The sequence below is a fragment of the Symsagittifera roscoffensis genome, chromosome 9 (assembly GCF_963678635.1).
Source record: "Symsagittifera roscoffensis chromosome 9, txSymRosc1.1, whole genome shotgun sequence".
NCBI classification, from domain to species: Eukaryota; Metazoa; Xenacoelomorpha; order Acoela; family Convolutidae; genus Symsagittifera; species Symsagittifera roscoffensis.
The window spans coordinates 25,736,284-25,762,719 of record NC_087070.1 but is presented as its reverse complement, the minus strand read 5'-3'; the positions used below and the strand labels follow the sequence as shown (position 1 = coordinate 25,762,719).

The window sequence follows — 26,436 nt, the reverse complement described above, 5'->3', positions numbered from 1 at the left end:
AAGCCACAAAAACTGAGTTTTTCTGGGTTTCTTTCAGCGAAAATTCGGGAATCAAAAAATTCTTTTTTTTAGTTTTCTTTTTTTTTAAAGATAGCTTGTTTACTAATCAACTGAAAATCTTAATTTTATAAAGCTTCGGTCGCTCAGACTGGACTAAAAAAAACTCACTATGAACTAAACGTACCTGCATAAAGAAGTGAGAGCTGCAGTTAGCTTTGGAATCTGTTTTGCCGATTCTACTTCCACGCGACAAAACACAACTGGCTTGGGAACAGCGAAGCCAGGAAGCGCCTGAAACAATGCAAACTGAATTAAAGTACAGTCGAAAAACCTAACCATTCAGCTAAACCTTGCTGGATTTTGGGTTAAAAAATATTCGAACTCAAATTCCTCCCCCCATGTTTGGTGATCAGAACAACAAAAGAAAATCCAACATATTATAATTTTATTTTCTTCGCGATTCCTCAAATTAAATAACCTCAAAGCATGAAAATTTAAACTTTTTTGCGTTTTCAAACCTTACCCAGATTCGCTGTAAATAGTTTTATAAATCAGGAGACATTTTGCTTGAGTCAAAGTGGTAGAAACAGGAAACCGCAGCAAAAATTGCACATCTTTTCAAGCAAAATCGATAAGCTACTTGTTAATGCAATTAGCATTTTCAAATCGATATGATTAACATACGCTAGTCTGTTCTCCTTTGCGACAGAGAGTGTCTCCGTTTTTGGCGTGTCTCAACCCCATAACCACGCCTAGTCTCCCGCTCCCTATCTCATGTACCTGCGAAAAGAGCAAAAGAAAGGAAAATTAGAAAACCAGACCAGTTGATTGATTCCGTTTCTGACTGACATACTCAAAGATTCATATATTTACATCAGAACCGGTCGGAAGAAGCCTTCGCAAAAGTGTATTGAAAACATACAAATTAGGGTGAAAAGTCACTTTAACGAAATGACACTGGATTCGATAAATCAAATACTGACTTTCATCACTAAAATTCGAAAAGGGAGCTAGAAAAATACTATCGCAAAGTGAATACCTTCTTAACACTCTCTCCGTCCAGCTCATACAGTCGATTAGCTACTTGTTCCATTCCATCTCTTCCCCTGCCCACAATTTGCAACACATCCGTCGACTTCAAACATCCCCTGCACGCATCAGTAAGTGTTGACTAGTTAATTAAAAAAGCTATTCATTAAAAATCATGTGTTAGTCTTCAAAAAAGAATGACGCTGACAGATTGTTGGAGAAATGCAAAAAAGCAGCTAATATCAGAACCTGTTCAGACAAAAATGCAGCGTCGTCTTTTAAATTTTAAAAAATATTCAAAAAATTGTTAACTGGTCACCACTGGCCTGTACACTCTGATATACGTCAACGTCTTTTGGAATTGCGGATTCGAAAATATCTTGAACACGAAAGCTTGGAGGGAATTCGATCCCGAAACACTTTCATTAGAGATTCTATTTGGGGGTGGTAAAAAGTTACACACTGCGTCAATACAATAGCGAACTCCCAAACTTCTCAAAGCACTGAGACAAAAAACTGGATAACACGAAATGTTTCCTCGATCTTGGCACACTTTCTGTATTAACTGTTCAATTACTTCAGTCTCTATTTTCAGTGAGTCGAAACCATCAGAGAGAAGTAAATCTGAAAGTGAGTCGTCAAACTCTGCCAACACATTGAGCAAATTGTCTCGGGCTTCTAATAAATTTTCACATTTCAGTTCTTGATTGTTCAAAGGTGCTTCTGATACTTCGAAATCATCCGATAGACTTCCAATTTCATGCTTCGTTAGATTTACAATGTCTACGAAACCAGTGAATGTCTTTTTGTTGTTGGATTGATCCATAGGAGTATGACATATCAACGGCGTTCCCGAAAGTTTTTCATTCAAACTCTTGACACAATTGTAGAAATTGGCATTCGGCTTATCGAGCTTATTTACGAGAACAATCCTCGGCAAATTGTATTTATCGGCTAGTCGCCACACTGCCGCGGTTTGAGGTTGTACTCCAGCCGATGCATCCAGCAGAACAACCACTCCGTCTAACACACGTAGAGCTCTTTCCACTTCAACTGTAAAATCCACGTGGCCTAAAGTAAAAAGATTTTTTTACACGGTCGAAGCAATGCAAAAAAACACATTGCGCTACAAACTAGTGGATGAAAAAAAAAGACCGAAGTCAAAAAAATCTGAAACTGTTGGAAAAAATTACTTGAAAAAATAACTTCAGCTACAAAAATTTACTGGCATTGGTATCAGATGAAATTCATAAACAGCTCTCAAAATGGGAAATCATTTACCGAGCGGTAACAAATGCGGCAAACTTTGGGTCGAAAGTTGTTGAGCCGAAAACAAAACTGTTGTCATAAAATGTTTCTTTAAGTTTAGAAATTCTAACGACCCGTCCAAACTGAAACACATAACCTCAAACGGATATATTTTAACCTCGAAATTACGCTGAAAATAAAATAATTAAGTCGATATAAAATAAACTGGAACTGGTTGAATATATATATTTTTTGAAAAACTCAAAATCAGACATGGTAAATTTACAAATTTTTGAATTTTCAGTTATAGAAAAAACTGTTTAAATAGAAACAAAACCCATGCTTTAAAAAATAAACCACAAAAAACCCCACCAGATGAAAAAATGGCGTTAAAAAAACGGAAAACGAACAAAAATAAACTAAGACAAAAACCAGGAACCCGAAAGAATTGAGAAACTTTTTTTGGAAAGATAATTACAACCTGACACGTGCTTGGACATATTGCTAGCTAAGTGAATAGTACTTTTATTTGAATTTTCAAGAACTGAGTATGTCAGATAAAGATTTTTTAGAAAAGAAGATCCTCTAGAAGTGAAGATCCTGTGGACAAAGTTGTTTACGGGCAACACGGGCATAACATCGGCAAAACGTAGATTATCACACTACTGACATGAATCAAAACACACGAAACATTTACACATTTAACCAAATAATCACCATTTAACAGTTTGTTTGGGAGCTAGCAGCATCTCAGATAAAAGATTGTCGCATAGTGGACACCAGCAAAATCCATACCGATTACCGGAACGGAACTTTCGGGACCAGCCTATGTTCCAATTTACTGATTTATTTGAATCGAGCAATTTAAATTAAAAAAAAACAATTAAATTGCTCCGGCGTCATTCGATCCGATGCCAAAGTACAGATTTTACTCATGGTAACTAGTTTCAAATCACAGTTCCGCGGAAAAAAAGCAAATAATCTAAATTTTCACGACAAATTTGATGAATTTTTGTAGCAATTTAATCTGCCCAAAAAATTGCTTTTCAATTCTTTTCTTTAAAATTACGAAAAACCTCAAAATTGGCTATAAAAACAGACTGAAGAAAGATTTAAATTTCTAAAGAAAAAATTAAATTTAAGTTTCGAAAAAATTTAAATTGATGCCAACGATTTTTATAATTTTCTTAAACAATTTTAAATTACACTTCATTTTTGATTTTTTTTAAATGGATATCACAGTTAATAAGTAAAAAAAAATGGAATAATATTAATTTTTAACAACCGACAAATTCCACCCACAAGCCGTCAATTCCATCATAACACGGGCAAAACGTAGATTATCACACTACTGACATTTGAATCAAAACACACGAAACATTTACACATTTTACCAAACAATCACAATTTAACAGTTTGTTTGGGAGCTAGCAGCATCTCAGATGAAAGGGTGTTGCATAGTGGACACCAGTAAAATCCATAACGATTACCGGAACGCAACGTTCGGGACCAGCCTATGTTCCAATTTACCGAGAACTTGTACTACGGGTCCGGTCCAAAAAAGGTTATTTAGCAATATATTACGGTCGCAATCAGAAACGAGCGCAAATTTTATACCGAGGTTGGGGTTAGTGGTTAATTGAAAAATTGTGGTCGCCTTTTTCTTTCAACTATTAGAGCAAACAATCGCGTTTTTTGGGAGCAAAAACTCCTCTCAAACTGAAAAAATATATATTGGCGCTCAAGGACGAGCGCTCTAGACAAATACTTTTGATTAAGACCGTAAATTTGGATGCGGTCAAAGATTTCCAAACGGGAAGCTTTGCAGAAATTGGCATTGCGCCAAGAAAATTTTTCTGAAATCTTAACAAAGACGCCGTTTTTGATTGGAAGGTTCTGACCAAAAAAAATGTGTAAAAATATTTAGAAGCTATCAAAATTGTACGTTGTTCATATAAAATAATGTTGAAGAACATTGAACTTGGATCAGACATTTTTCATTTTGCGAGAGTAATTAAAAAACCGTTTCAATACTTGTACTCAGAACTAGTTCTGAGTTGCCTTTCTCATTACATTTGGAGCCAAACATGGGTTCGCTAGGAATCGAGACTGTTCAGCAGTGATTAGATATCTTGCCAGAAAAGAATATTGCAGATTTCCTACTGTCTTCTTAGATTCCATAATCTACCCTCACCATGGTAATGATAAGACACCGAGCAGAAATAGAGAATTTAATGAGGCTTCCATTTCAGAAAAAAAATTGTTGTTTTTAATCTTAACACTTTCAACTGCATTTTCAACACTTTCAACGAGTTTACTAATTAATGATCATGACCAAAACATATCAACCGCTCGCGAAAAAAAAAATATTGGCGAATCTATAAAGTGACCGACGACCATTTACTGAGTGACCGACGACCAAACGAAGACTATAATTATTTATATGGCACTACTTTGTGCGAGTAGTAGGAACTTGCAACATAACAAATGCGTTTAATTGAGCAAACAAGGAACCGATTAGTTAACAAGAGCTGCTCGTATCAAGTCGAAGCTCTGAATCTTCCAAATGCCCTTTAGGTTCGGTGTAGTTTTTGAAATAAAAAGACTGCTCGTATACCAGGGCAAAACCCTGAAGATTCCGGTTGCCCCGTAATCCATATCGAATAGTTTTTGGGAAAGAAAATATTGAAAAACTACAAATTTTGAACAATGTCAAAGATCAAGTGTGAACATTTGAGCCTAATATTTGCGTCAATTAAATTTGGAGTGATTTCTGAACCGAAATAAATCGCAGCCTAAGCGCTACGCGTTAAAAGAAAACAGGAAATTTCGTGTGAATTGAGTCTTCCAAATTGGCAAATTTCAGAGCCCCATAACTTAACAAAATCTTTAAATATCTATTAAATGTTAGAGCCCAGGACACGAGCCTTTGAAACAATAAACGACGAGATTGGCCAACTTCTACAACCTCCTCTCTACGGCAATAGTAAATTTTTGAATTACCGGTAGTTGTCAACTATTTGAAACAAATATCAAAGAAATGTAAAGATAAAAACCGGCTGCTGAGCAAATTGATTCTGGCCACTCTTAATGTTGTGAAAACTTTCTTTTGGAAAAATAGCAAATACATTCTTTCCTCAAATATTACTTGGTGACTTTTTAAAATAGCGAGAGGGGACTGAATTGGTCGCCAAGATCAAAAAAATTAGGTGATATCCGCTGGTATCCGTTTGAACTAGAAATAGAGATATTTAGGCGAAGGGGCGTTTACTGCCCAACCACAAATTGTAGCTGCGTCAGAGCAAGGATGGTTGCAAAAGTCCAAAATTTAGCCAGAAGAAAAACTGGAAAAACATCAATTTGCTCTTATGCGGAATTTAGTAACTTGCTTGGTTTCAAACTTAAAACTTAGCTGTTTTGACACCATTTTTCGACCCTCGGTCAACAGTTAACATTCAAACTCTCGTACATTTAAGAGCTTTTGAACTCAAATCAAGCTTGAAATTTATCGAGCAGAATCATCCTATGGATTTAATCTGTAGATCAAGATCATTTTTATTTATACAAAGTACGAGTCAAAGTAAATGTCAAATTTTAACAAGTCTTGCCATCTTTAAACAAGAAAAATGAAACTTAGCAGCGAAGTTCATTTATTACTTTTTCTAACTTTTCTTAAAGTATTCGTTATTCAAAGAGGAGTGGGCAACCCACTGAGAAACACCAAGTTACAACACTCGGAGAGTCTCACGAACTCAGACGCCGATTTCAGTCGACATATACCAAACTTGTTTATGGCGGACTCTAACTTCGGATTCGTCCAATGGCTATCGGGACCCATGTATTGTGAGCAAATAAATAAAGTGCCATTTTTTTTTTACTTTTTGTAATTTTCAAGCGATTACTTCAACTTGTTCAATTTCGTTAATCGAAATTTTACTGCGAATTACTATGCTATTAAAACTTTTTTTGATTTTTTCGCTGGAAAGTAAACACGTCATAAACCATGAAAAAATTACCATAGCGAACACAGTATCACTGAACTTTTTCTGAACAATTTTACAATTCGCACTTTTTTGATACGACTCAACTCAAAACAGCGTTTGAAACAAAAAATGAGCGGTTTTTCCGACGCGCATATTGGACTTCTGCTGACGAAGAGCATAGTTGATTGAGCAATTGAAACGAATAGCGCAAAAAAGAAATGAAATTGTAATAATGCAAAAAATTGAGCAAGAACAATTTTTAATACTTCTGAAAAAAAACACTAGACCTAATAGCGTCTTGACTTGATGATTAGCATTTTAAAAAACTTGCGGTCTGCTTGAAGTTAAATGAATCAGATCATATTTAATATTTAGGGAGGAGGCGTTCCCCCCCCCCCCCTCCCCCCTCAGGGATTCGACTCTCTGCCGACCCATAGGGTCCCCCCTTCGTACTATTTTGAAATATCCATTTTGGGTGACGGACCCTAAAAATTTTCTAAAGGCGCCAATATATATTAAATTTGAGGGGGGAGCGCGCGCTGAAAAAACGCAATTTGGCCGAAACAGGGTCAGTTTAGTGCTTTGGCAGATCTCGAAAACTCAATTTGGTCGACCTAACTTTTTTGAAAATCCACCCCCTCTCAAGAAAATTCTAGATCCACCCCTAAAAAATTTTCTGTAATCTATCGCTCAAACGAATTCCATATCTCAGATTTGGCTGGGTAGTTTTCGAAAAAAAAAAATTGAAAAAGATTCCAAAAAAAACAATCAAAAATTGAAAAAGTTGGCTTTATCTAAATTCGCAGAACTTTCTCTACTAAAGCATGGGAGTAGACTTGTATGCAGAAAAGATTTCCACAACCTGATTTTTAGATTGAACCCTTAATATCGGCTTTAGCTAGTAGCTTTCGAGAACAGTGATGACATTTCTTTAAAAAAACGGTAAAAACTTCAAAAATGGATTTTTTCGATATCCATATCGACTTTTCTACAAAAATTATGCGAAAGAAATTACACAGGAAAAATCTGTGCACGATGTTAGTTTGAATAAATTATCAACCTCAGAATCAGTAGGTTAGTTTTTGAAGAAAAAAAATTTCCAAAAAATGGGCAAAGTTTCAAAAATTATACATTTTCTAAGGGCCATAGTTTTTCAAAACGCAGGGCATAGCCTCTTCCGCAAGGAAAATTCGCATATCACTTCTTTTCGTCCGGTTGAACTCTTATTTTCCAATTTGGCAGAGTAGTTTTTGAGAAAAGTCAAAACTAACCAAAATGTCAAAAAATGGGCTTGTTTGAGGCCATAACTTTTTTCTTCCGAGTTTGAGGAATAGCCTCTTGAAAAAGAGAGATCCCAATGATTAGTTCTTTAGTTTAAACGTTCATATCAGATTTATGCATTTATTATTTGAGAAAATGAACAAATTCAAAATCAAATAAGTCAAAATCCCCCTACTGAAACTTTTGAAAGCCGTAGAACGTGGTGTAAACTGAAAATAGACTAGAAAAATTTGCAGGCATATAGAATAGCAGCCAGTTTTTCCAATGACACCATTGTTTCGAAAAATGATTCAGTAGTTTTTGAGAAAAAAGGCAATTTTTGCGAGCAGTTCAAAAATTTTCCAAAGGGTCGCAAATGCAACAAAAATTAACAAGTCCCATACATTTTCATAACACCTGTTGTTTTCAAAAAGGACCTAACACTAGCCAAAAAATAAACCAGCACTATAGGCTATTTAATTACCTATGCTGAAATACGCTTAAATATGATGAAATTGAAATATACCAAAAGTTCCACTAATGAGCACTTTTATTTGCGACTTAGGTTGGAAAAAAAAGTTCGTCATAATACACTTCGATTCGCATGTGTAAAGAGACGTTCTCATTATATTAGCGATGTTCCCATTATAGTAGGCCGGATTAAAATAAATCCCCTCAGCTCAGAAAATTAATTTGAAAATTATATGCAGGCAGTGGCGGATCTAGGACTTTCTCGAGAGGCAGAGGGGGGGGGGGGGGGGGGGGGAAGATTTTCAAATCGAACAAATTGATTTTTTAATCACAAATCACTATAAAGACCTTATTTCCTTCAATACTTCACGCCAAACTTTTTGAAAAATTTGTGGAAAAAAAACAGGCCAAAACAGGCGTTTTTAGGCCCTTTTTGAATAGTTTTGACCACAAAAATCGCGTTGCTTTTGGCGCGCGCTACCCACTCAAACACTTAGGGGCATTCAGCCAAAAAAAAGATATAGCAAATAGTACAAAGAGGGGCCCTTTGAGTCTGCAGGGGGTCGAATCCCAGAGAAAGGGAGGCGTCCCCCCCCCTCCCCCCCCCCCACCCTAAATCCGCTACTAGGGACAAATAAATTATCTCAGAAAAGCCAGTTCTTTTATTTGGTCACTAACAAATTAAGATGGAAGCTGCACTCAACACTGTCGTACTCACAGACCGTTCGTCGGGGAAGTCATTTCTCTGTCCTGCCCAAAAATTGAGAAAAGTTTGCGCAATTTCCTGAATATTTCTTTGTGGCGGCTATATACGCTACAAAGGTTTCATATTTAATATATCATTTCAAAAAAGGATGTGATTTCAATTAAATTCGTCTATCCGATCGAAACTTGATGAAACTCATCGACAATTTTTGAGGTGACATTCATATTTCAAGGAAGAGGCGAAGCTGCACCTCGTTAACACAAGCAACGAAATCGCAAACACGATATTTTGAACTTCAATTAGATAAAAAACAATTGAAAATTTCTTGGTAAAGAAGAAACAACAGCATAGGACCGAACCCACTGCTTAGGACTTTTTAGGCAATCACTTTTTTATCTAATCACTTAGACCTTATCCAGCACATACATGCTATTTGGAATCACCAAAAACCATACAATACAGCACATTTAAATCTAAACCAATAAAATCACACAGAAAAGTGCAACTTACATTGAAAAAGGAAGTGATCAACTCGTATTAGCACAGAAGCGATCGGTTCAGAAAAACCTAAGATAAAAACCAATTGAATTCGACGTATACACAGATAAGTGGTTAATGAAAAACGGTGTAAAAAACGAACGAAAATGGAACATATCGGGTTTACACAGTTTCAGAATCATTATAATTATCAAAAATGGATAATTAAAAAATGGGTATTTTTACTTTTGAAAAATCGCTGAAATCTCAACTGAAACCAAATTTTTTTTTTCGTGCTGTACTTTTGTGAAAAAAAATTGTGCTGTACGATAAGATTGGAACAGCTGAGAAACCGTGAACACTGATAGAAAAAGACAGCAAAATAACAAGGAGAGCCACTGACTGCTGTATAAATCACAAAATTTTCCGCCAAAACAAATTTATTAAGAAACTTTTAAAAACTCAAAATCGAAAACGTTCAAATAAACCATTTAAAACTTCAATTTTTCTTTAAAAAAGCCATTGAATTAGGACAAAATGCCAGAAAAATTGATGACTATAGTTAAACACAGAGGCGAAGTTGCACTTCGCATACACAAGCAAAAATATGACCGATAACGCTACAGAGAAAAACTGAATGAGTAAAACGTTGAGTCTACAAAATTTCAAAAGTGACGCACGCCAATTATGGGTCTACATAATTGCTATGTGACGCAAGCTAATTTTGACTCATTAGCAGTATTATTTAATTTGAAAAAAATACCAACTAACATTCCTCAATTTATAGAGTGGACGCATTTTGAACAGTATACGAAAAAGTTCATTAAAAACATCTGACCCTGCGAGGTTCGAACTCTCTTATTTTGCTGGTCTCTTATTTTGCTTGCTGCTATTTTTAATATATTAGTCTGTGCTAATATTCTTAGCATTGGCTGTACATAATAGTGGATCAAAATGAACACTTTCAAAATGAACATTTTGTCGCAACAATTGCATCGCTACAATATTTGCGACTAAGGTTGGAAAAAAGAAAATTCATACTATACCACAAACTATGCTTGTGTTATAAACGTTAAACTAGGGAGATCAGCTTCTCAGCAAATTTCGTCCATTTGAATGTCAAAAATATTCAGACCAGTTTTTCTTGACACTGTCGCAACTTGCGTGAAAAAAATCGAATTCGAAGTACGACCAAATTATAGGACTTTTCCGGATCCGATTGATAGGACTTTAAAAGGACACCACACTTGAACACGTACGAGCTTTACTTGAGATAGTCATAACTGGTCGAGAAAACATAACAGAGAAGCGAAGCTGATCTTCGCTAACACAAGCGAGAAAATAGCAAAAGCCAGCTCTTAAGCGTAGAATAAAAAACAAAAAACAAAGGTCTTCAATAAAAAATAAGCCGGCTATGCGTAGGATTCGAACTCCGATCTCCAGATTAGGAGTATAATGTCGTCGCATCAGTTAGGAGTCTCACGTATTCAAAGTTTACCAACACTAACCACCAATATACCAGCTTCAGATGCTAAAACAGTTGCAATCCTATGCACCGCAGCATCTTACCAACAAATAAAAAAAACTAGCTCTGAGGCGACATTGAAACCTCCGGCCAGTAAATAAGGAATCTCAAGTCCATCCACTTTCGCCACGGTCGGTTAAAGATTGGCAAGCACAATCCACCAATAATGCATAGATAATATGCTATGACAGATTGCAATCAAAGCAAAAATGCTACCAAGTGAGCATTTTTGTTGTGGGGGGGGGGGGGGGGGTAGATACACACTAGCAAACAAGGCTCACTAGCTCGCCCGTGTTAAAGGGACTTTAACCGAGAGCGTATGAAACAATAACTTATCTATCTCAAAATAGCTCCGCCTGATAGCACCACCATACGAACAGTTTCACGTACTCCAAAATGCACTAGAACTTCGCCCGCAATTAATGAATTGATATTCACCTTTCATTTTTGGAAAAAACGAATGCATTGTTTTGGGCGGACTGATACAAATGACTTGCCCAATAGGGCCAGGGACTGTTATGCAGTCTTTGGATTTATGATCAGAAGAGGACTCTGCCAATGCACCTGTATCAGATAAACACATGGATTGATATTACAACATCAACAGACGCTAGACTTATTAGAAAAGTTGTTTCAGAAATTTTATTTCACAATATCTGTAAGGTGCTATTTCTCATGAAAACCATTCAGCTAACCCGATAACAATTATGCCTTATATTTAACTATATGGATTTGTAATACAAAAAACAAAAAATAATAATAAATAGGGTAGTCAAAAAATTTTGCAACAAGCGTACGGGAAGACATTCCATTTGATGAAAGAATCCTGCAGAAACTAGCTAAAAAACGAAAAATCAGCAGAGATTGCTCAAATTGACAAGCAAACTTCTCAAAATCATGTTTTTTGTGTGTCACCGGTCGATTAAATGGGTGAATTATTAAAATAGCATCACTCCTTCCATTTATTGACAGATTCGTCTTACCTTTCACGTACCAGGCGTGTCAATGAGATTAATCACGTGTCTCTTGCCTCTGAGAAGTCCCCTCTCTGGTGTCCACGGGAAACTGACTGCGGCTGAATTGACAGTGATGCCTCTCTCTCTCTCCATTTCCAGGAAATCAGTCACGGTATTCCCCTGTTGAAAATAGATTGATGAACAACACTAGTTAACAGCAGATACTAAAGCACTGTTGCACTTCGCTCACACCAGCGTAGAAGCAACTTATTACTCTAATGAAGTGCCTAGTCACATCACTACTATTTTGAAATCCCCGCTAGGAATAAACAATTGCCTCTACAAATAATGCAATATGCCACAATTACGCCAGCATAACTTACGTCAACATGTTATTTTTCTATATTTGATGCTTCTAAAACCATAGCCGAAAGAATGTTTGATAAGTGCCAACAAACTCAAGCAAACCAAAAATTGCTTACCATTTGAAAATTTCGATACTTGAAGAAAAAAGTGCATCATGATTTAGGATGCATCATGATTCATGATTTAGGATTTCAGGAACCTTCAATCATTAAAAATTTTTTATCATGCAATTAAAGAAAACTGGTATATCTGTTGCCACAATGGCAAAACTGAAAAATGTAATCCAAATTCGAAACGAATCTAAAAAAATCAACGTCCGAAGCATCTAAAAACAAAAAATGAAACTACTTAAAATCTTTGATTGTATATTCATTTGTATCACAACCAGCATTGAAACAAATTTCGAAAAGAACGGAAAATAAAATGCAAACCAGCACACATGTCATTTGACGCATAGTCTCTTCGGAGTTTATCTGTCAACGGAGATTAGTCCTGAGATAATTGTTTCAAACGGAAACAGTATACGACCAGGTAGCATTCCCTATTCAGTAACTCGAAAAAACAGATAAATTAAATGTTATTAGAAAGCTTCATCTAATAAAAAAGATCGCATTCTATCCCACTTGAAGTCATCCCTAAAAAGTTAGACAACAAACTATTAACAGAGGCGAAGCAGAGCTTCGCACATTGTGCGATACAACAAACAAAAAAAAACGAAAAAAAATTGAAAATTAAAAAAAAATTCAGATAAACTTTCATATATCTTGATAGAAGTTCATTTCATATCTTGATAGAAGTTCATTTCAGACAAACATACCAGACACTTGAATTTTACATCAGCAACAACGGAAGAAAAATTACGAAAAGAAATAGAGCCGGCAATCTTTGAGCAGACACAAGTTGAACCGAAAAAAAATATGAAATCATTTTTCTTCAATCTCCTTGATACTGAAAAAAACAAGGTCCGGCGACGACTCGAACCCGCATCTTAGGGTACAAAGGCAACTGTTTTATTTCCAGGCCAAGGGGAAGGCAGCCTGGAGGATATTCAGAGAAGACATGTGAAAAGAAGTCAGCAAGTGATTCAACTCATTTAGTTAAACTAGTTGTTAACTAGAAAAAAGTCTATATTCCAGTTTGATAACGCTTGCTTATCGCAAAGGTAAAAACGTGTAAAAGAACAAGAAAACAAAATTATCAACAGATTAATATGGACGTTTTTGAATACCGGATCTCATAGAACAAATTACCACAAAGAAAAATAATAGAATACCTAGAATAGCAGCTGGCCGGAAGTCTCCAGTAAAAAAACTTGAAAATCAAAATCACTGGGAAAAATTAGTCCAACATATCTATACGTTTGCTACAAGAAAATTTCCATTCCAAAAAAAGTGTCGTGAAACACGATTGTCAGTATTAAATCAGTTTTAAGACAAATGTTAAGAGCGGTAATTATGCATAAAATACATGGGTAGTCAGTCACCCGATGAGCCGGGAAAAATGTCAAAACCATAAAACGAATATCATTTAACCCAAAGAAACTGAAAAAACTATACAACACATGAAACTCAGTTAGCTACACCATTACAAATTTAAGATATGGCACTCTTCAACGTTGAAACTAGCTGAGCCTTCAAAAAACATTGTGCTTGTGGAGCTAAACAGCAAATTAAACACATAAACGATAGTCCAAAAATAGAACGTTCAAAAGAAGAAAAATTAGCAGAAACGATTAGATTCTGAAATTAAACAAATATTCTATGTGGCCTTGAATCGATTTATCAGGAAATTTGTCAGATAGAACACAAACGAGGACACTAAGTTGTTAAAAATTAAGCCAGAAATCCCATTCCAGTTGTGACTCCCGTTGCATATAAAATCCAGTTAAGGTTGTTTTTAGCCCCCATCTACATGAGCTAATATTCCGCTCATAAAATCTATCTATCAATACTAGTTTTGAGCAAAAAAATCATCTCAGGATTGTCAAAAAAGAAATTAGCATCGGAGGAAAATTTACTAGGCAAAAATAAATCCAAAAATACCTGAGTAGAAACGCTTTAAGCCGAAAACAATTCAAAAAGACTTTAATGAAATGAAAGAAGTTTTTTTAAGTCCTCCAACACTTCGAAACACACACACTCAAACTTTCTTTTGCTCTTTAAGCGACGCAAATAAAGCGACGCAAATAAACGGTCACTAAGCTCTTTTAATATATGCCGAAACCTATTGACTTGAAAGAAGTGAAAACAAAAAATACGAAATATAACAAATCGAATCAAATTACAGCCAACATGAAAAGCAAATTTCGAATAAGACGGATTTATAATGTGCTAACATGCTCACAATATGTCTGTTACAATATTTCCAACGGATTGCACCAATATTCGATAAGTCCTGAGAATAAACTTATTTCTGGAAAAAAGTATAGGACCCTATGTTAATACCCTTGTTTATCGAAAAGGTAGAAAATTCATGAAATAGAAATAAGCCTCTAAGAAAGAAAATAAAACTTTGAAAAACATCACTTCAAGAGGTATCGAACCTGTTGCGCAACTAAAATACACGCTGTCACTAAACCGACCACATTTCCTACTTTCAGACAACTATTCTAATAAAACGGGTATAACTCAAGCTGCTTAAATTATAACGCAGAAACAATATCACACAAAAACTCCGTAATGAAATGTTCGGCTTAGTTTGGAAAAACCTATATCTAGATTCGTATTTTAACACAAGTGTTACTATTCTTATCACAATAAGAGCTCTTAAATTAGGGACTCTATGTAGAGGCGAAGCTGATCTTCTCATCATTTATACGATGAACGCAAAACGACGCTAAATAATTAGCAAACAGAATTTGAACGATGTGAGAATTGAAACAGTAGGTAAAAAACGCGAAAAAAATTAAACAAAAAAGCATTTCTTTCGTGTTTACATTTACTTGGGTAAAGGTTCTAGTTGGGTGGACTTTGGGCATTCAAAAATGGATGAGAGAGGTTTATCGACTTCAAAAGTACCAACGGATATTGCCATGAAAAAAAATCGGTATATAAGCCGACAGCCAATAACCTGAAAAGTTTCGTCTTAAAAATCATTTTGTGAAAATTGCATGTAACGCCACGATAGATATAAAAGTAGCGTATGCAAAGTAGACTACAGAATTTGGAAACTAAACGGATATCGCAAGCATTCTTTTGAACACTCATATACCTTGTCAACATCTCCCATTCGATTTGTCACTCCCGCTGCGAATAAAATCCTCTCTGTTAAGGTTGTTTTACCTCCATCTACATGAGCTAATATTCCGATATTTCTGATCCGATCGATTTCCCTTACTGAGGTTGACGCTCTTGTAGCATTCGGAATGTCACAGCTTTGCAGCCGTTTCAAAATTTTGGGTTTAAGCGACTGAAAAAACAGGGCTTTATGACTCATCGTAGTGCAGCAAATCTAAAGCTACATTCTAACCATTTGAATCTGAAAAAAGGATTTTTGAACCAATTTTTATGCATAACAATTGAGACATTCAGAATTAAGATTGTGCAATAACATTTTTTTTGTATTGTGGGTATGCTGAATATCTAGATTTCAAACATAATCGTTTCTTCAGGAGAAAATTGTATTTTATCGAAATATTTTATAGATTTGAATTAGGAGAAGTTCTTTAATTTGCACAGGGATATGATTGACTAACTACTAAACAATTTTGCTTCTTTCAGAAGAACAACTAATTTATTCAGTACGAACGCATAAACCATTGGATAACAGCAAAAACAGGATATACTTCTTTGTTTAGCACAGAAAGTTCTGAGTGACAACTAATACACCAAAAACAAATTATACTTCTATTATACGGTTTTTATTAACTGGTTGAGCCTTTCAATCTCGTTTCTAACTTCGAGCCTCTTAAATGTCAAAGATAATTAGACGTCTATGCAATGTCACATCTAGAGAAATCATTTGGAACACCACGATATAAGCAAAACCAGTCGCAAGATTTTCACCAAAAATCTCACTTCAAAAACGTCGAGAAACAATTCAACACTCAGAAGATTACAAATGAGAAAAATTTTACATCTTTCAATCTTTTGCATCTTACATATTCTATCTTTTGCTCTTTCGTACTCACAAGTACATAGAAAACACATGTCTGAAGCTGTAAGTGACTCACAGTTCTATTAAACCTTGTTTGTAGCTTAGCATTTTAAATCAGATTAGCAGCATCTATTCTTCAAAGCAGTTTTTTAAACCAAAATTTGTTCAATCCAAGTAGTGAATAACTATTGAAATAAGATCCAGGTCCAATTTCCGAAAAACATTGATCTGCAAAGGACATTGAGCCGACCACAAGCATGCCACAAAATCAGACTGGAAACAAATATTATCGTTAACACCTTCGAATCCAAGAAGAGTGTGGAAAACCAATGATGATGATGATGCCACGCCCAAATTCAGTAATCTGTCAAAAATGTAGACTACAGCTCAAAAAGTGACGACAAGAAATCTAGTGTCTCTGATGATGACAACTAACATTGCCAAGGAGAAATAGCCACCCTTCTGTTTGGATTAACAAGCATAAAAAAGCCTTCCAGACAATGACAATAACTTTGTTTTTTCTATGGTATGTTTTATCTGGCTTTTCAAAATTCTGATTCATTAATCAATTGATCTGATGATTTTATTGATGAACAAATAATCATTTCCGTCTGATGCTGCTTATGGCGAAGAAGTCCATAGACCCTGTAGTGGTTATGCCTTCTCAGACATTGCTGACATTGAGATTTGGATTCGAAGAACAAGACGACTCCCCATTCCCACTATCGTCTACTCTCCTGGTGTCATCGTCCAAATTCTTCAACTCCTCTCGTCCCTTCCCTTCTTCGATTTCCTCCCACTGCTTTTCTCCTGCAGCACTAGTTACTCGATCATCGATTTCAATAATTTGTGCAGCATGTAATGATACAGATTGAGGCGGCGTTTTTCCACTGACGAATATTGAGTCATCGTCATCGAAGTCATTACGCTGCACATCATTGCACTGAATTGGATGCCACTCTTTCCCCTCGTGCTCTTCCACTGTATATTGATCTAAAAATTGACCCCAATTAATCAAGGATTGCCTACAGCTGCTGAATATCTCTTTCGCAGACTGAGGTGTCTAGTTATATGGAAACGCTCAACTATCTATTCTCCAATCCATACCTTTGTTTTTGTTAAAATTCGGATGAAAATTGGGTTTGGGTGGGTTTTTTCACGCTAAATCGGGTACCACAAAACAAACATGATACTTTATGATAAAGAGATACTCGTTTACAACCTGCCCGCGTTTACAACCCGACCTTGTTTACATCCCGCACCTAGAAACAATATAAGAATCTAAAGCGTGCCCCCATTTATACCCAGAATCGAAGTTCTAAAACTATGGAGAAACGATCATTCAACATATTTATTAATTTTTTAAATGATAAACAATTATTCTTTCAAAATACTCAGAAAGCTTGACAATCCCCGGCCAATCAAACGTAAAGTTCAAACAAGTAGCACAGAATATTCCGACCACAGTCATAAAAAATACAAAAAAAAGTTTTTTCAAATTGGTGTCCTGATAAAAAGATCTGAACAAAAAAATTACAAGAAAAAACAAGAACTTAGGCAAATTTGAAAATCAAAGGAAAATAGGTCAATTGGAAAACAATTTTCTAAGAAAAATTACTAGAAACGAAAAAAAAAATTAAATTTCGAAAAAATCTTTGATCACTAGGATCTGGTTGTACCCCGTCTCCGTCATACAGATTTTTTGGTGGTCTACCAGCACAACTTCATTGAATTCCGAGCTTTCCACCGACTTCAGTGGGAACTTCATTTTTCTTGGGTCTTTCACTTGCAGACATGACAAGCACGCATTGACCCATCTCTCGCAAGCCTTCCTCAAGCCAGGCCAATAAAACCGATGAAATGTTCTTCGTTGCACTTTTTTCCCTGATGTCCCTTTTGATCATGCGACCTGAGCAGCCCCTCTTCTGATATAGCTGCGGTAATAAGACGAGGTAGTGTTTGTGTAGTATTTTCTCATCATCTCTTCTCTTGCAGGCCACTACACCATCCGCCGTGTGATAAAGTAATCTCTTCCGTTCCTTATAGAACTGGCTCAAGATCTTGTAACTATCCCCCTCTAGGTCCCCCTTTGCCTTCTCCCCCGCTCTGATCCATTTGGGAGTTGGCTTTTCATTTTGACGTTTTTCTGTGCTCGATTCAGGTCCGATAGCCTGTACCTCGCCTTTAGAAGCTCTTTCAGTGCCTAATTTGCCCTGTCATTTCTCCCGCGTTGTGGATGTCATCACTCAATTTGACACACACTATCTTACTCAAGTTTTCTCTGTTGCTCTCGGGCTGTAGATTCGTTCTAATGTCCGAATTGCATGACAACTGCCTGAACAGTTTTCTCGATATTTTTTTCAACTTTTTTCCAATTTTTTTTGAATTGTCAAGTTTTTGTTTCTCAAAATTGCACTAAAAAACTCCAAAAACCTTTACTTGAAAAAAACTAAGCTTTCACGGCTGAAATTAAGCTTAAATAAGCTATTGTAAGCTTATACGGTCACCTTATTAGCTCGAAATTAGACCAAAAATCGAATACTTCAAAACGGTTTTTCTCGACGAAGTGAAAACAAAAATAGAAATTTTTGAAGGTCGTTCGAATCACGACTTAAAGGGCTTTAATATGATACATCACTCAACTCAGTTGAATGATTATTTGTGATACCTCATTTAGCCTGGAAAAAAAGCAAACCCATCCGAATACAAAGTTCCTCACCATTTTCAATGGTCGGAACAATAACAAAATGTCATAAGATGATGGATTGTCAGATTAAAAACACGAGTAAAAAATGGATACATCCAAGCACCAAAGAATTCTGCTGCATCCATACATTTAGAATTCTGCTGCATTCTGATACATCCAAGCACCAAAGAAATCCCTGAACAGGTAAACCACAATGATTTTGTTAAAAAAATCGAATTTAAAAGAAAAAAAAGATGTCCTTTAAGCTCTTTGAATTTCTAAAACAATTTAAGATTGGCATTTTGTTATTACCATTAGAGAATAAGCAATTAGAGAATGATGTAATTAGAAAATAATCAAATCATTCTAGGAGGTAATTTAGAAGGTTCCTGGCAAGTAAAACGACAGCTGTTATGATAAAAGCAGTTTTTGATGAGTTTTTAAGACGCCACTAAAACATCTTTAATTGTCTTTCTGAGGAATAAAAATCTCTTAAAATCTCTTAAACTCTAATAGTTCATTTTGGATGATTTAACGCTCATTTGCCGTCTTAATGTCATGTCGCCTTTAAGTTCGGTTGTCTCATTAACCTGGCAACAATTTAGAGTTTCGTTCACTTCACACTTTACAAAACCTTGGTTTAATGTAAACCAAATTTAGTCTTACGAGCAAAAAAGCCAGCAGAGAAAGACAATAGGACATTTTTCATGAGAATTTGAAAGTATGTAGCGAATCAAGTCGAAGAGTACTTTAACATTTCGGCAAACTGACAGATTTGATAATTTCGACAAACTGACATTCCGGCACGTTGACATGCCACCGGAATATCATACTGAAGCCCGGTGTCCAGTAATCTGGTCTAATTTTTTTTTAGCTTTTAAGATTTATCTTTATGAATAACCGTGTTCTATTCATGAATTCTCGGTTGAAACATTTAAGATCAATTATAAAATGAAAACCCTTTTATGCACACTTATAAAAAATCACGTAATTCTCCTTCGTTGCCTCCAAAAAACTCAAAAAAAATAAACCTCAAAATGAAAAACGAAAAAAAAATGTATCTCAAAGCACAACAACCGGGTACTATAGTTATCAATATATAAAATATATTGGTATCAATGTATCGGTATCAAATTGCCGATGCCCGGCCACTGGTTCAAAATGAATTTTAATATTGGTACAAATGCAATTAAGTAACGAGATTTCAAATAATCTAACCATCATCTGAGTCTTCTATTCTCAACTGTGAGTACTGTTTCTTCATTCCGCCACTTGATGACTGCGTCACTTGTGGGTAACATGAACTGCCTCCCCCGTATGCTGAAGATGAAACAGCTGTGGCAGCTGCATTGGCCGTGTGTATCATCACCTGGGACACGCAAGACTGAGTGGCCTGGCGGGAGAGGTTTGTGAAGTAGAGCTCCCAGTGCCTGGATCTGCAGTTGCATAGAAACTGCCAGCAGTTCTTCGCCAGACCCCTGCGTTAAAAATATTAGCATATCTATTTATCTTCCGAATGAGTTCTTTCAAAACTATAACCTAATGGCCGTCTATTCCTGATAGATTCCTATTCACATTCGAGATGGCTGTGACGGAAAGCTACTGCTGTGCCCCTGATTAAGACCTACAAGCAAATTAAGACCTACATGCTGGGTATGCTGCCTAACACTCAGGCCACTGGCGCGGATCATTGTAGGCCTCAAACCAACGACCCTCTGACTGCTAGAGGGAGAATTCAGTCACTTCAGAACATTTTCAGAGATTTTCTTAGGTATGTTGCCTCAACCAAAACAAATATTTACATATTTTTTTTGAAAAAATTGCTGATGCCGTTATCTACTCTTGCCAAAGGTTTCTTCCTAATTGCATTAACTTAGACTATCACTGCTCGATCATAATTATTTGCGCTTCTTTTTGCTCTTTTTATACCTGTCGAATGGGTTCTCGTCCTCTGGCAGTTCTCTCAAGTATGTGATTTTGTGTCTGGCCATGAACTCCCAGGTGGTCTGGTTGGAGAACATGAGATATGCATGTGCACAGAAGAGCACTCCATCTACCATCAGGAACAGACACTCCAACACAAATGCCACAATTAGGAGTAGGTTCAGCTTCAGGTAATCTATTGAATAAAAAAATCATGATTTACTTGTCTTTTCACTAAGTTTGTCTCTCGACCATAAGTAATTTATTTAAGCTATCTTTTCTTTCTTTCTTTGCCGTCAGCAAAAAATATGGCAAAAGGAACCGAGGTGATGTATTGTAAAAAAAAAACGTAACATATTTTTTCAATTTTTGGACAACATATATGAAACTTTGAAGTGAAGGAGGAGTGAATTTGACTGACCTGACAGAGTGTATGATTGTGGAGTTTGGAATGCGTGATATGTGATGTGTATGGTGAGTGCACAAGTGAGTAGTCCGAAGGATAGAAGGAGAAAGAAGAACTTGTGGTTTGTCTCCCCAACACAAGAACCCAGCCACGGACAGTGGTGGTCATACTTCCTCACACACCTACCACACTCCTCGCCTAAAACCCCAGCATACATGAAACACATCTTCTTATGTCCCTTTCTCACAAAGTTTGAAGCCGCTAATGTTGCTTCACTAAAAAATCAGGCATGAGAAACCAGCGATTAAGTTTTTCCATCCTCACTAGTCGTTTGAGACTTTTCACTATGAAACTACCAGCAAACGTGCTATGTACCGTATTACTGCAAACTTCACAGTTACTTCCGGAATCCGGTTAAAAAAAACCGGCAAAATCAGGAATTCCGTGAACGTCTTTACTGTCTCCGATCAAAAAACTAAAATTTCAAACACTTGAACTAATGAATCAGAAGTGGAATGTTATCATGGAACAAAATCAGTTTTTCCGATAACTTCGAGGTCAATCTGCCCCGTTTTCCGTTTAACAGAAATGACGTTGCTCGGCAAAGCACAATGAAACACAGTTAGCCAACGTAAATATATATGCATTGTGCAGTTACTCATCAGCACCAGACATGAATTCCGGAATCCGTCAGTTGAAAGTTCATTTACGCTCTTTCGGGCATTATTAAATGCTTTTAAAACGTGGACATATCATATGAAAATTCAGTGAGAAACAGTTACGCCAAACGAAGTTAATATAAAAAACTAACAGTGTTTTGCTCTGAGAGGCTGTACAATCTCGCAATAGTTGCACTTTCGGAAAGTGACTGGTTTGTCCTTGTAGCTCAACTTCGGAGCAGCATAGTCTGAATTCATAGACCTCTTGGTGGGAGACGAACCTCTGCCGGATGACATCAGAGGAATACTCGCCGACCTGCTTGTGCGCGGGAGATAGATTACAACATTTTTTTTTGCAAAATATTTGGAAAATCATTTGAAAATCTTATCGCAATTTATGTAGCTCAATTCAGATTTCATGATGATGGCGTTTAAACAAAAACATTGAAAAAATGGAAAGCGTTAAAAAAAACTAGTTCTACCAAAAACTAAAATTTCGCATGTCTCGATAGAAGTTCATTCTCAGCTAATATGGTAGCAATTTGAGTATTAAATTAGCAACAGAACAAAACTTACGCAGAGGAAACAAAGCCGGCACTCTTTGAGGAGACACAAGTTGAGCAGAAAAAAATATGATTTCATAAATAACTTTTACAGTTTTATGTCCCACCCGAGACTAGAATGAACAACACTTGTGGAACTTTCAACTACAATTGAAGTTGCCTACAGCACAAGAAAAGAAATATCAGTGATGTGGCAACTAAGCCGACAATCTTTGAGCAGACATCTGTTGCGCCGAAAATGAATTTTCAAAAATTCCTACATGAACCTACAAAGAACAACACTTGCACTTGCAATGAAAGTTGCTTTCAGGACAAACAAGATATGTGATGTGGCAACTAAGCCGACAGATTTTAAGCAGAATAACTGAAATCCAACAAACCAGTTTGTACTGAATTTTTTTTCAAATGCATACATACTGAAAAAAAAACAAGGTCCGGCTGAGAGTCGAACCCAGAGAATTAGGGAACAAAGGCGACGGCGTTAACACTAGGCCAAATGCAAGCAGTCTGAAGGCCGTGAAGGCTCATAAAAAAAGCAAGTTGAAAAGTTAAAACGTGTACGAAAAGTTGTTTAATGGAAAAGTCTTGCACCGGATTTCAAGACACTTGCTCTCGCAAGCTTAATAATACCTTACTTAATAATAACAGGAACTTTTGTCCTCGAAAAAAAACACAATATAACCGTTTAATCAATCAATATATATTACTTGAACTTATGGTTTAAGTATATGTAGTTTCCTGTTTGTATGTATTTTCCAGCTCATATGCTGTTTCAATGATAACAACAGGTGATTCAGTCTCTCGTGCGTTAGCTGAAGTTTTGTGACACGAGTTTGATGCGCTGAATCACCTGAATCGCTCAAATGACGTAAAAAGTATAGTACCCGATGGCAATATATTGATTGATTAAACGGTTATTAAGTATTTAGTACAGCTATTACTCTTTACGTCTTTACAGCTGTCGTCTTATTTTCTGGACACCCCCCCCCGCCCGCACACAGCTTGCTGGGTTTCACAACAGCCCCCAAACGTTCGCTTTGCATAACTCTTCGTCCTACAAATTCCTTACAGGAGCTGAGGCCTCAAACTTGGTTTAGACCAACTTGCTCTGATTTTTGTGACCTTGATAGGTATAGGTTCAAAATAGTGCAATATACTATGCCATTTTCCCAGATCTTAACCACCACCACAGCCTTTGGCCTGGCAACCGGCAAGATTAAATTCACGAGAGACTGAATCACCTGTTGTTATCATTGAAACAGCATATGAGCTGGAAAATACATACAAACAGGAAACAACATATACTTAAACCATAAGTTCAAATGATAAATACAAATTAGATAGATAGATATTAAGAACAGCTATTAAAAATCCAAATTGGTAATATGACAAGTTACAAACTTTCATCAGTTTCAAAATAAAAATAAAATTCAAGCTTAACAAAAAAGCCAAAAAAATATTACTGAAAAAACGAATTTCAATTGAAAAAACGGGAAATGAACCGACGGAAACTAGGTCGAAAACCACGAATCTGAAAAAAAAACATTTTTGAAACATTTTCTCAAGAAAATTATTTGAAAAAAAAATTAACACCGGAAACGGACTACAGCTATTTACTACCCTAAATGAAGGTAGTTTTATTTGAATTTTCAAGAAATTAAGCATGTCTAAAAGTTACCATTCCTACACATTTGCCAAATCTGCGCCTAAAGTTATTTATGGGAAAAAGTATAGTACCCGATGGCAATACCCTTTTCCCTATTTGTCAAAGTATGCTCATCAGCGCATCAAACTCGTGTCACAAAACTTCACTTATTCTGCCACACTAGATAAGACATAACTTAAAAAGGGAGAACCAAGAACTTATTTGACCGTGGACAAAAACTGATTTTTAAAAGGGGATGTCTGTTCAGTCTTTCTACAAGTTTTTGAAACCAGTTCACCTTTTTTTGATGTCGAATGGTATTTTGAAAACATGCACCGAGAAAAAATTGATCACCATTGGGTTCATTTCAAGCACAGTAACTACTTATAATAGTTAAAATATTGCATTTCCACAGAATTTGTTGATTCCACATTTTTGACTAATCTTACTACCGATTCTAAATAAATTAACCGAGGAACATTAACAAAATTCTTCGAATAAGCAAATCTTTCGTAGAGCAATTTCAAAAGTCTACTCTTGTAATCAATCGCTTTTGGAGCACCTTTCCGAGCCATGAGGATCCACAAACACTTCATCTTCGCTGTCTTCTGACGAGAAAGAGTCCTTGTACTCTTTGTCGACTGCAAACTCTGAGATGGATCCGTTGTGGTCGCTAGTAGTACCCGGAGTTGAATTGAGCGAATCCATGATGAGTTTGACAGACTCTCTCGTGACGTAGCCAGGGTCCATGCATGAAGCCACGAAGAAGAACATCTAACAATCATCAATGATGATTATAACCTAGATGACATAACTGAGCTGTGTTAAAAAACAACTATCTTTCGTTATTCAATTTCTCCCATGCTCAACGTAAAAAGGCATTGAACTCTCCTATTTTGAAAGTGCGCCTCGAAAACACTATGCAAAAATTGTCATAATCTTTTACGAACAAAATTTGCCAACGCCAGAGCAAGGTATTCGGTTTTTTGGAGCGGCAGGAAAATCAAATAGCTACGTGAACCTTTTTTTTATAACCCCGAATCTTCGTCGCAAAATATTTTTCTGCTGTCTATTTCCATGAAGGCAACCCATCAGTTTTATTAAATGCAATCAATAACATGAGCATTGCAACTAGGCATAAAATTAGTCAATGATGGCAAGGTAAAAGGTGCCGCAGTTTGATTAATATAAAGAATAACGTCTTCACAGGGGATTGCATTTAATTACTTCCTGCAGCTCTTTATAGTCCATAAAATTTCGAACCATTTTGCTTTCTGTGGGACACAATTGGCCCTTTTTAATTCCCGTTCGCTTGGTTTAGATCATAAAATATGCACACCATAGTAATTGCATGGAGAGCCATGAATGTCCAGAACAGAAGTTTTTCTTCCTTCAGGGAATCAGACTGTCTGTATACAACGACCACAATGAATGCGACAAACAACGCATGGGTAATCTTGGGTAGGAAAAACTTTTGCAGTCTGTACGACCGGAGAAAACGAGAGCTCTGATATAGTGTTTCTGGTCCATTCTGGCCGAATCTTCTGCTCCCAATTTCCGGGAACATTCTTTTTTGTGAACACTCCTACATTAAGTGTTAATATCTAAAAACAAATGTCTTTCACTCAAAAATTATCTATTTCTAGCCTTCAAATTTACTCGTTGGGAATAAAAAAATAATCAATGGAAACTCCCATCTGAAACTGAGGCAGCGGAAAACCCGCTGAGCGAGACAGTATGCCAGTAAAATCTTTGCACATTACTACGTAGCCGAAAGAAACCAACAGACAACTTAATATCCGTTTTAACGACAGATGTTTCTATTTACGAACACATTTATCTCAATTTATTTACACAGAGGCGAAGCTGCGCTTCGCAAACACAAGCAAGGAAAATGCAAAAAAGATCTCTAAACAGGCAAAACAAAGTGAAACAAGGAAAAGGTTAAGAAGACACCTTGAGAAACTTTTTTGCAAGGCTTGGGAGTAATACGTTCTCACATCTGCTTCATGACCACTTAAAGTTTTACTAACACTAGCCACCAATAAAGCAGCTACAGTTTCTATCAAATTGCCAATGCGATGCAGGAAAAACTCGACTTAAAAAACTGTAACTATTTCCATGTTGCGGATTTGGATCTCCTACCAGTTGATTAGGATTTACACTTCCTCGCAATCGCGCCACGGACGCTTGGAAGAAAAACTAGTTGCCCAACTTATGCTATATTCACGTGTTTTTATATTTTGATCATATTTAGTACTGATACCGAAATGCGTAATTTTGAAAGTTTCAAAAATGGACTTAACGCAAAACCTAGTAACTTTTCTGCTTAAGTAGTGGATTAGCTGCATATTTAAAGAAAAAACTACTAATCGATCTTTCAACTGAATTCTTTATCTCAGATTTGGTTGGGTAGTTTTCGAAACAAAAATTGAAAA

The 26,436-nt window shown here is 36.2% G+C and overlaps 2 protein-coding genes across 4 annotated transcripts in view; both read right to left on the bottom strand.

The window, feature by feature from the left end:
• LOC134854027 (ribosome-releasing factor 2, mitochondrial-like) overlaps positions 1-26,436 on the bottom strand; it is a 456,739-nt gene that overhangs the window by 181,987 nt on the left and 248,316 nt on the right. Inside the window, exons 2-7 of one of the 2 annotated variants that reach the window (XM_063870093.1) lie at positions 15,232-15,500; positions 11,694-11,835; positions 1,356-2,100; positions 1,040-1,148; positions 685-780; positions 185-291 (exon numbers count right to left, since the gene is read on the bottom strand). The exons of the other annotated variant lie outside the window; for it this stretch is intronic. Of the exons in view, the coding sequence (XP_063726163.1) occupies positions 185-291; positions 685-780; positions 1,040-1,148; positions 1,356-2,100; positions 11,694-11,835; positions 15,232-15,456 (1,424 nt within the window). The 5' untranslated portion in view covers positions 15,457-15,500. The remainder of the gene's footprint in view (positions 1-184; positions 292-684; positions 781-1,039; positions 1,149-1,355; positions 2,101-11,693; positions 11,836-15,231; positions 15,501-26,436) is intronic. 2 annotated transcript variants of the gene reach the window in all.
• LOC134854400 (uncharacterized) lies at positions 15,616-25,599 on the bottom strand. 2 transcript variants are annotated; one of them, XM_063870636.1, is made up of 7 exons: positions 25,338-25,599; positions 24,561-24,772; positions 21,943-22,109; positions 21,147-21,329; positions 20,732-20,921; positions 20,021-20,280; positions 15,616-17,109 (listed from the first exon to the last, which is right to left on the bottom strand). In XM_063870636.1, the coding sequence occupies exons 1-7, from the start codon at positions 25,563-25,565 to the stop codon at positions 16,781-16,783; spliced, it is 1,569 nt and encodes a 522-aa protein (XP_063726706.1). In that variant the 5' UTR covers positions 25,566-25,599; the 3' UTR covers positions 15,616-16,780. The 2 variants fall into 2 exon arrangements, with proteins under 2 accessions (XP_063726706.1, XP_063726707.1); XM_063870637.1 differs by having other exon boundaries at positions 21,943-22,106.

Excerpts from the sequence above, each read along its gene's own strand:
- LOC134854400 (XM_063870636.1), bottom strand. The coding sequence starts at position 25,565 with ATGTTCCCGGAAATTGGGAGCAGAAGATTCGGCCAGAATGGACCAGAA. Across the intron at positions 24,773-25,337 it reads CTCTCCATGCAATTACTATG|ATGTTCTTCTTCGTGGCTTC; the intron begins GTGTGCATATTT and ends GATGATTGTTAG. Across the intron at positions 20,922-21,146 it reads ACAATCATACACTCTGTCAG|ATTACCTGAAGCTGAACCTA; the intron begins GTCAGTCAAATT and ends TTTATTCAATAG.